General features: G+C 45.9%; 1 protein-coding gene across 1 annotated transcript in view; it reads left to right on the forward strand.

Annotated features, from left to right (window-relative positions):
• Capn8 (calpain 8) overlaps positions 1 to 10,550 on the forward strand; it is a 73,460-nt gene extending 62,910 nt beyond the window's left edge. Inside the window, exons 16-21 of the mRNA XM_057769803.1 lie at positions 776 to 840; positions 4,858 to 4,926; positions 5,336 to 5,414; positions 5,951 to 6,067; positions 6,922 to 6,980; positions 8,800 to 10,550. Coding sequence (XP_057625786.1) covers positions 776 to 840; positions 4,858 to 4,926; positions 5,336 to 5,414; positions 5,951 to 6,067; positions 6,922 to 6,980; positions 8,800 to 8,823 — 413 coding nt within the window. The 3' untranslated portion in view covers positions 8,824 to 10,550. The remainder of the gene's footprint in view (positions 1 to 775; positions 841 to 4,857; positions 4,927 to 5,335; positions 5,415 to 5,950; positions 6,068 to 6,921; positions 6,981 to 8,799) is intronic.
• The last annotated feature ends 477 nt before the right edge of the window (positions 10,551 to 11,027 follow it).

Here is an 11,027-nt window from a genome sequence, read left to right on the forward strand (position 1 = left end):
TCTGCTCTGCTCTTGCTCCTTCTATGGCTTAGAGCAGAGAGGAGGAGGGGCTCCAGGGTCTTTAGCACCCAGGTGAAGGCAGAGGGCAGGGATATCTGGAGGTCCAGAGAGACTCCTGTGGTTTAACAGCAACAGCTTCATTGAGCCACTGTGTGTTGTGACTACAGAGCCAGGTGGCCTATGTTTAAAACCCAGCTTTGTTCCCTACACAGGTCAATGACTTTGAGCAAACTGTAGAAGCTCCTGGGTTTCAGGGTCCTTGTTTATAAAACGAGGATGATGATAACATCTGCCAAGCAGGCTTGTTCTCAAGAGTAGATCAGATAGTGACAGGGAGAGCCAAGGAAGGGCTGGAGTGGGGATGGAAAGCAGGTGGGCTTACACCAATATCCTGGTAACAGAGCAGAGCTGTTTTAGTAAGAACTCAACATGTTTTGTTTCCTGTACCACGATGCTCAACCAATTCTTGGTTGCAAGTAGCATCAATATCACCAATTGCGTTTCCATTTGATGGCAGGCAAAACTAAACTTACAAACATAAATCTGTGGGCAGCAAGGCTGAAGTTTAGAGGTTGAAACACAAAGCCAGTGCTGCTCAACACTATATCCCTGGCTACCAGGAGGCTGGAGGTATCTGTCCTGAGCCTCCCACGATGTTCTAAACATCTCCATTGGAACTGTATTCTCTTTGATAGTCTCCTACTGCCTAGATCATTTGTCTCCCTTGTCTTCAAACAACCCTGACTCCCACCTTCTTTTCTTTTTAAATATTTAGGACCAGACATGAAATTTGATGGATTCAACATCAACACTTGCAGAGAAATGATCAGCCTGCTGGATGTATCCGTTAAATGTCACATCTTTTTTTTTTTTTTTTTTTCTGTTTCAAAGGCTCCTCTGCCTTTTTCCAGTAAGGAGGGAGGGGAGGAGAAACTGCGAAAAGAAGCGTACTTACTGATCATATGTCAGGAATGGTGTCTGAGTTTTAAAGAAAAATGAGTTGTTTTGTAAATTGTCTTGATGACTGTACTTGAGACTATCTCCCAATTATTCATAAAAAAAACAAGATATTCCATAGTTGAGTACCTCAAGTTCATGAGGAACTTAGAGACAGCAAGTGGTTTTCGCCCTCCTCCTTCTTCCACACTGTGTTGAGCACAGTGCCCCCACCTGCTGGAATTTGTCCAGCTCTCCACCCCTCACCAGGACCCCTCCCTGGCTCCCCTCATCATTGTATGAGCTTTGCTTCAGACTCTCAACATGGCTCTTGGGTATCCACTACCAATAGTTTGGGATTATGATACAAGATAAAACCTATTTGTTCTCTCTGATCTCATCTCCTATTGAAGAACGGTCTTTTCAGTGTTTGCCAGAAAACTATTACACAAGACCTTAAACTGTGTGGCTGAGAAATAATAGACATGACATATCTTACAGTGTGAGGGGCTGGGAGACCTGGGATCGAGACATGGCGGGCGTCTGGTGAGGGCTTGTCTCCTGGTTCCTGGCTGTAGCTTCACAAGGCGGAAGGGGATTTCTCTGGAATTACCTTTATAACAGCACAATTGCATTCATGAAGGGTGCCCCTTAGTGACCCAATTACTTTCCAGAGGCCCCATTTCTTGATCCCTTCATACTAGGATTAGATTTCAGTACATGGATTGGGGGGACCTAAACACTCAATCTATTATAAATGGGTAGGAGTTTTCATGATTAATAGAGAAAACATTATACGTGTCAAGGAAATTCTATAGGAAGGTACAGGGCACTAATGGCTCAACAGCATTTCCTTAAGATTTGCCTGATACAGGTCCAGGTGGCCATTCTCCACTTACTGGTGGTGCAGATGAATCCTTTAGCCTAAGGAGGCCCGCCTCAGTTCTTAGGGCCTCATTCATGATGAAATCTGCTAACTTACTCCAGGAGCCTTTCACCAGCTCCAGAAAAGGCAGGAAGAATGACTTTACATATGGCAGTGTTTGTGTAAAGTTGTAGTAGTGGAGTGTGTGCCAATCTCTGTTCATGCCATTATTGATAGATAGGTGGCGCTATCTAGTGGCCTTGGAGCTCCAAGTGGCCACTAACCCAATAGTGCTGGAGCCCTTCTGCCCTTGGTCCCGTGGAAGTGGGATTGATAGTTCAACCTGTGATTAATAGTTCAAGTTTGATTAATAGTTCAACCTGTGATTAATAGTTCAAGTCTGATTGACTTTGCCATGGTTAGGGTCTTGGTTTCAGAGTCATTCTCATCAAAGCTTTCTGGTGATTTCAATTCAGATTCAGATTTGGTTGTAGTTATGTACCCATCATTCCCAGTAGCACCGTATCTCTCAGGGCTGCTGACTTGGTGATTCTGTCTTCTTTTGGAGTCTTTGCTTCAGTATGGGGTGGTGTTTAAATCTCCATGTGCAGTGAAAATGCCTGTGCAGATTTAGAAAGATGTCAAGCCTATTAAGATGTAGTTCATATGTAAGAATATGCTTAGTTGGGATGGACACGTCATTCCGTGCCTTTTGTAAGATTAGGAGTTGTGCAACCATCACCACCTGGTTTAGAATGCTTTCCCACATCCCCATAAATCCTGCACTACCATTAGCAGTCATTCTTTGTTCTCCCAACTCTCATTCCATCACAGCTACTACTACATTGTCTACCTCTGTGAATCTGCACATTGTGGACATTTGTCTCCATGGAATCCTACAACAGATGGTGCTCCCATTAGCATGGTATTTCAAGTACTAGAATGTAATCGGAGACTGCTTGTTCGTTTCCTGACTGTCCAGACCCGAACAATTGCACAGAAACTATAATAATTACAACATTGTTTGGCCATTGGTTCATGCATATTTATAGGTAGCTCTTATATATTAAATTAACCCATTTCTATTATTCTGTATAGTGCCAGGTAAGGTTCCAGTGGGCATCTTTCTCCTTCTGCAGCTACATGGCATCTCCTTGACTCTGCCTACTCTCTCTCTATATATCTCTTCCAGTGTGGCTATATGCTGCCATACTATAGGCCAAAGCAGTTTTATTCATTGACCAATAAGAGCAACATATATACAGAAGAACATACCCCATCACTAGAATACATATCAGCATTCCCTCACCCATGGAAACTTGAAAATGTTACTGCTTGACTCTCAGTCTTGGAGACCCTGACTCAATAGGTCTATTTAGACATTGGAACAAACAAAGGTTCAAGTTCTGTCTTCATTACTTATCAGGTATATACATTTAGAGAAGTTACTAAATGCTTGGGCTGTTAGGATCTTTTTCTGGAGAAGAATAGAATAAGAATGTCTAGTTTATGCAGCCATTGTGGGGGTGATAGGAGATGCAAGCATAGAAAGTGCCAAGACTTGGGGTGCTGTTTCCCTGAGCCCAGTACCCTGCCCAGAATGGTTGTGTTGTAGGGAGGATGTGAGCTGTGATCCAGTCAACATCCAGTGCTCTGTGGAGATTGATTGTTTATGTTGAAGTGAGGGTGTGAGCTGTGGTCCAGCCAATATTCAGTGCTCTGTGGAGACTGGTTGTTTGTGTTGTAGGAAGGCTGTGAGCTGTGGTCCAGCCAAAATCCAGCACTAATCAGAGATACAGTCCAGACTGGATGCTCTGACAGGATGGGGATGTGAGTCAGCCTTCCACAGCTTTAATGGGCTACCTGAGAGGATGGGCTTGTAACAGCAAAGGCTTCTTTGAGTCCACAATTTGGGCTGTTTTGACCTATGATGAGGCATCAGAGAACAGTGGAGAAGAGAAGAACTGAGTACCTCATGGCATCCAGGAAGTAAAAGAGAGAGAGGACCCAACATCCCCAGCAGGGGCATGTCTTCAATGGCTGTGTTGTTCCAGTAGACCCAACTCCTCAAAGTTCCCCCAACCCACTCCAAGAGTGCCATGCTGGGCACTGAGCCTTCATCAGGCAGACCTTTGGCGGTCATTCCAGATCCAGACTGGAGCAGAGAACTTTGCACAATTGGGTGCAAACTGGACTCTCATTTGGCTGTCTAACATACATGGGGAGGATTGATGGCCTGTTCTGTAAGACAGTGCTGTTTATTGATTGGTGTGATTGGTGAGAAAAGAGACTGAAATTTATGAGGGTAAGGACAATTTAAAACCAAACCCCCAGCCGGGCGTTGGTGGTGCAGGCCTTTAATCCCAGCACTCGGGAGGCAGAGGCAGGCGGATCTCTGGGAGTTCGAGGCCAGCCTGGTCTACAAGAGCTAGTTCCAGGATGGCCACCAAAGCTACAGAGAAACCCTGTCTCGAAAAAACAAAAAAACAAAACAAAAAAACAAACAAACAAATAAAAAAAAACCCAAACCCCCATGTCTAGTACAGCAGTCAGTAAGTATTCTTGGAAGAAAGATAAGTTGGATATGGAAAATTCCAATGGCCTCCCGAGCATGCGTACCTCTTTTGGTTTTGTATGGCATCTGAGAAGACCCCCCCATAGTTGCAACACCTCGTACATTTTTTTTGACATTCTGACAATATTAACGTGATTTAAGTGAGAAGTTGCGCTAATCACAGATATTTTAGTCTGGAAGTGAGTGTATAAACCACGTAGCTCTACCGGCTGACCCCGGGATAATAAGGGTGTGGTGTTAGCCAGGGTTGTCATTGGGAGGTTTCAGGCTGCTGCTTTGTTCTTCACTCCCACCTCTGTGCCTGGCCTCTGGAGTGAGTAATCAACCTTCTAATTTTAATTCCCACCATCACCCCATTGTGTGGCTTGCTTCAGACATGGGAGAAAGTCAGCTAAGACTTCAAGGCACTGGCTTAGCTCATAAGAGGAAGAAATGCACTGATGAGTCAGGGTTTGTTCATGTTGGCCTTTAACAAGCTTAGAGTGACGGAACTGGAACCCTGGGACCCAAGGAGCTCAAGACACTCTGGCTGAAGATTCACAAGTATCTGGTAACTAGCACTTTTCTCTTCCTCTCTTGAGAGAAGGACATCTTTCTGGGCCATGACCCCTTTCCCCCTTCTGACCCTCTATAACGGTTGTTCCTGGAACGCTCTAAATCCTAGTCTGTTAAGACTCTGGTCAAAACCACCTGAACCTGGGCACATTGTTCAGAAGGGAGCCAGGAGGCAATGGCAGTGGGAGATACTGACATCCGCCTCTCTAACGATAGCCCCCCTTCAGAGGACAAAGTGCTACACTGACCTTTAGCCCTGTTTCTCCTGCTCGGGAACTTCTCCGAAGATGTCAGTGCAATCTCTTTAGAGCACATCCTTAGCTTCCCAAGAGAGGAGCCGGGTGGGATGAAAGTGTTGTCCAGAGCTGTGCTATTCCCCATGCGTGGTTTCTCTCTGGCTTCAGGAGATCTACCAGGAAATGGACCACGACCATGTAGGAACCATTAGTGCCCATGAGATGAGGACAGCCCTCAAGAAAGCAGGTGAGGATCCATTCTGTAGAAGAGGCCTTCTGACCCAGGTGTGCCCAGTGTAGATAGCTGTTCTCATGACAATGGCTAAGGGTCATTCCTGAGAGCTTTCTTACACTGGATGCCAGTGTGACAGCAAAGCCTTGCTGGGATCCATCCTGTCCAGGAAGGAGGAGACCATGGTGCTCTGCATCTTCCTGTTACTGAGTCAGGCAGTGACAGTGGTGACAAGGTGTGGGGCTCTGCAGGGGTCCATAGACACAACGCCCCTTACCCTCTCTACCTGTCCCTTCCTGTGGTTATATAGCCATGAGTGTCCCAGGCTGAGCTGCTGTTGAACCAGGGAGGGAGCTGGTGGGACATCCCTAAGAGTGGAGAGACTTGTTGGCAGGGCATCTCCCAGGCCTCTCCGGGGGAGGCAGAGTAGTCCTGATTTACAGATTTACACAGAATCCTGGAGGGCCCCTGTGACGCCAGCACCTTGAAGCTTATGAGGAAAATGCTAAGACCTTTGCGTCACCCATGACACAGTCCCTCTTGGCCGTCAGGTTTCACTCTCAACAACCAGGTCCAGCAGACTATTGCCATGAGGTATGCGTGCAGCAAGCTTGGTGTGGACTTTGACGACTTCGTGGCTTGCATGATCCGCCTGGAGATCCTGTTCAGTAAGCCTCGGTTTTCTTTAGCCTTGCTTCTTTTCCTCGGAGACACAGCGTTGCGAGGGCCAACCTAGGAGACGAGAGACCTGACAGTGCCTTTGGAGCCGGGGACTAAGGAAGTATAGATGGGATTTTTTATCCTCCTGTGATACTCAGGAGGAAGGGGAAATAAACACTTTAGGGCTGCAGATGTCTGGTCTGGTCATACCTAAGGGTCAAGGTTGCTTTTCCTTGGAGATCTGAAGAATGCTGTCCTGATCATTGAGCTATACAAAGTCTCTAGGCCAAGGCACTGAGTCTCTTAAGGGTCCTGTGTTAGGAGCTTTAGTGTTTATTCACCTGTATGTCACCATGAGGGTCATTTGAGAGACCGTGCCACCTTCCAAGAAGAGGGTGGGCTTCCTTAGAAGGCAGTAGCTGTATTCTTCCTTTGGGTCTTGGGATGCTGTTATCTTTTAATCGCTAAGTTATCATTTTAAGGGAGGGGGCCTTCCTTCCATTGGGAGAGTACAAGGTGAGAAACCTTAGGAGCAAAATCAGCTGCCCAGAGACAGAGCTGAGGAAGTGGACTTTCCACAACCCACTCACCAAAGAAATGCCAGCTTCTTGGCTGAGCTTCGGAAAGTGAAGACCCAGAGGAACCGTCTCCCCTGACAACTTGGTCCATCTATTCAGTCTGGGAGACTCCTGCCATCATGATGTCATCCTGACTGCTGGTCCCTGGGGTTGATGAGATCTGGCGGGCAGGGGTAGGGGGAAAGAAAGCTGTGGTTTGGCGTGGACTGGTCAGAGACAGCTCTCTGATGGTCCAAAACCCAGAAACAGACCTGACTGACTTTCTTCCTTGTCTGGTGTTTCAGAGCTGTTCAGGCTTTTGGACAAGGACCAGAATGGTATTGTCCAGCTCTCCCTGGCTGAGGTAAGTGACTCAAGGCTTGAGGAACTCCTGGTAGACAAAACTTTGAAATCCCTGGACAGAATAGGTGCCAGGCTGTGTTTATTCCAACCATTCAGCTTATTTCCATGGAAACCCCGGCATGGTCTGTGGTGGGCGTGAGGAGAAGCAATGGGACAGTCTCTTAAATCTGTTAAGCATTCTCATTAATTAATATAATTTAATCAAGTGCCTTCCTCTTGCCTATTTCATCTCTTTCTTTATCTTAACGATAAAGTAGTAGCCGGCTGTATGGAAAGCCATTTCAGAGAGGCAGACTGTTGCTAACGTGGACACACTTTTATATGCGTGTGTGTCTGGTGGGGGAGCAGACGTAGTTTAAGATGACTGAGACTTCTGAGTTGACATATAGGAGGCACTGGAAGCCATCACTGGAACTGCAGAAAGGTGGGCTGTAGAGCCAACCAACGAGTGTTCCTGCTGTGCACAAGCCACACAGGCTCTGTGCAGAAAGCACCCGTCACTGGAAGGGGCACACTGTGCATAATGGAGGCTCTCGCTGGCTGCTGCGAGGGCCAGGGGGAGGCAGTGTGGACATGGCCCAGGGGTCCAAGTCATGAGGCTTCTGACCTGCTCCTGGGACGGTGGAGCTAAAATACTTTCTTTGCCATGTTAGAGGACCGGGCTATTACCCCCATCCCCTGCCATGTTAGAGGATGGGTTATTACTCTTCCCCCCCGCCATGTTAGAGAATCAGGTTGTTACCCTCTCTTCCATGTTGGAGGACTGGGTTATTACCCTCTCTGCCATGTTGGAGGACTGGGTTATTACCCTCTCTGCCATGTTGGAGGACTGGGTTATTACCCTCTCTGCCATGTTAGAGGACTGGGTTATTACCCTCCCTGACATGTTAGAGGGCTGGTTTATACCATCTGAGTCCAGTCACTTTTTGTTTTTCTTGTGAATGGAAATGATAATGAATATTTCCTATGATTGAGGAAAAGCTTTCTTTGTAACATATCTGTGGATTCCTGTAGATAGGTGGAGACTAGTGTAGTATGTAAAAAGTGTTCCTGTAGAATTATACACAGGCACATTTAAGAAAATATATGCACACACGTATATAAAGTACAGATATAAATACAGAAATCTACACATACATATAATAATGCATACAAAAATATATGAAATATAAATATAGGAGTATATACATATATGCAACATATAGAGACATAAGAATAAGAAATATATAAGGATATATATATATATGTTTTTAAAGAAATATGTATATGAACATAATTGTCTTTATGACTCTTTGGTTCCAGAACCCTCCTAAGATACCTTGATGCATCAGACCTTTGTATAAAATGGCATAGTGTTTGCATAGGACCCATGTGCATCCTCTTGTACACTCTAAATTCTCTCTATACTGTGTTGATGATAGCTAACAGAATGCCAGTGCTGGCCAAAGAGCTGTACACTGCACTGGTTAGGGAGTCTGTGACAAGGAAAGAAATTTGGTTCTATTCAACACAGATGCAATTCTTTTTCTGATGAGCTTTAACCACGGGCATGAAACCTGCAGTTATTACTGCAACAAGACCCATTGTATTCACCAATACACCTACTTTTGGAAGCCCCTCTTGGGTGTAGAGCTTTTTCCAAGTAATGCTTTCCGGAGCGTCTGAGTTGGGAGCTAGTGACTGTGTTAAGGGCTTCCTGGGAGTGAGGGTGGCACTGGGAGGATGGAGCTGTGACAGGTGGTGACATGCAGGAGGACTTCTGTGGCCAGGCCCACATAATCCCTGGAGGCTATGCACTGATTTTGTCTTTTCTTTTGCAGTGGCTGTGCTGTGTGCTGGTCTGACCTGGTGTTTTGGACATCAACAGCTTCCCTGCCTTCCGCTTGTCTTTTTGCAATCTTATGAACACGTACCCTCAAGTGACATTTTCTGATTGTTGTATTGTCCCAGCTAATCACTGTTTCTGAGACACTGGTCTGTCCCAACAGAGCATGCTGGGGAGCCCCAGATCTCTCAGCAGCACAGAGCTATGAACTATTTGAGTTGATCCCAAGGCCCAGTGGAAGGAAATCAGCCAGTTAAAGTCATGGGCCAGAATGGTTTCTGCCTCCCTCTACAGATGGGCGATGGTGCAGGACAAGCTGGGCTTTTCATGCGATGGGAAAAGATACGACTCTAAGCTACCAGAAGGCTGAAAAAAGTGGATGCTTTCCTGGAGGAGAGTTCTGCTGGAAGCGATGCTGCTTCTGCGGGTCTTTGGGGAAAGAGGTAGAGTTTTAGCTCTGCAAGTAAGGCCACAGGCATTTCTAGAGAAAGTATCTCACTGGGGGTGGGCTTTGAGAGCTTAAACTGGGCTTGTGGTTCAAGGAAGCCCTCGACTTCCTGCTCCTGCCAACGGTGCCTTCACTCCATGGTGTTTTGTCACAGCAGTAGAAAAGTGACTAGTACAACTGTCTACGTGCTGAGACATGTTGACTGTGGTCTCAATATTCAGTCCAATTTCAAACATCTCCATAGTCACGGTAACCCCAACACTGTTAAAAAATTTAAGCTGTCTTCTGAGACTTGAGGCGGACTCTTTAACTGTGACCCTCTACAAACATGAGCAGGTTATATACTTTCAATACACTGTGGCACAGAGGGAGGACTGGAAGGCTGGTAAGGAGAGATTAGACCAAAGCCAAACAGGGAAAGCACTAAATTATATAGCTCTGTGTCTGGCATACAGGGCAAATGATGACATCATTTGTGCTTCAAGGGACTGGGGTAGCCCCTCACTAGCAGCCTGCAGTACACATGGGCTCCTTTTGGAGAGCCTCCAATTACTGCCTATAGGTTTTATCATCATATGTCACCTGCTCTTGGTGTTTCCAGTGTCCTGGTGTCTCCACTGAAACTTGGGCGTCATCTTTGCAGCCTACTCAGGGGTCCATGTAGGGACCCCCATCTCTTCTACACATTTCCTGGCCTTTGACTTTTTTCCAGATTCTCATAGTCAAGCTCTACAGCATCTGCATTCTCTGTGCTCGGAAACTCAGCACGACAACACTAATCTTTGTCACCCACGCAGGATATAGCCAAGATTCCCAAGATGATGGTAGCAGTGGGTTCTGTAAACCCCAAAGCCTTGGGAAACAGTTCCTGAGTGGCCCTCGGGCATTCTTTATAAACACTCTCATTTTAAATGTATTTCTATACCCTGTTGTCTTCAATGTGTGGCATCTTCACCTTGAGGTTTGCTCTTGCGCCAGGGCAAAGAGCTCAATTTGCCTTTACCAGCAGCCATGCCTTTGCTTGCAGCATTTACCTGGTTCACTGTTTTACCTATATTCAGACTCCTTTGATGAAGGTTTGACAAATCCTTCTGCTCTACTGTGGTGGTCTGAAAGAAAATGGCCCCCAAAGGGAGTGGCGCTATTAAGAGGTGTGGCCTTGATGGAGGAAGTGTGTCTCTGTGGGAGCAGGCTTTGAGGTCTCTTCTCAGGCTTCACTTGGCATGACAGTCAAATTCCTGTTGCCCTGAGTCAAGATCTGCCTGCATGCCTCTGTCTTCTCTTCCATGATGATAATGGACTGAACTTCTGAAACTGTAAACAAATCCCCCACACTCCATTAAATGTTTCTTTGTAAGAGTTGTGGTCATGGTGTGTCTCTTTACAGCAATTAAAAAAAAAAAAAACCAATTAAGACAGCTACTCTTTATCCTCAGTGGTTCTCTCTGTAAATCTGGCTTAAAACAGCCAGAAAGAACTATGCCACAGCCTGTGTGCTCTGCTGCCTCGAAATTTCCTTTACTAGATAAATGAATATATGACTTTTGATACACTTTAAAGGTATCTTGACTTCAAAATTTGGGTCTAAGGATATGTTGCTTTGGAAAAGAGGTTCTTTTTTTTTTTTTCCACAGAAGATGAGGACCTATGGATTTCTTCAAGACTAATGTGGTTTGATGGACCAAGAGCCCCTGAAAGGTCATTGTGAATACCTCCCAAAATTATTTCACCCAACAAAAAGCAGGAAGCAGTTTGGAGAGAACTACAACCAAATT

This window comes from Chionomys nivalis, chromosome 5 (genome assembly GCF_950005125.1).
Source record: "Chionomys nivalis chromosome 5, mChiNiv1.1, whole genome shotgun sequence".
NCBI lineage: Eukaryota > Metazoa > Chordata > Mammalia > Rodentia > Cricetidae > Chionomys > Chionomys nivalis.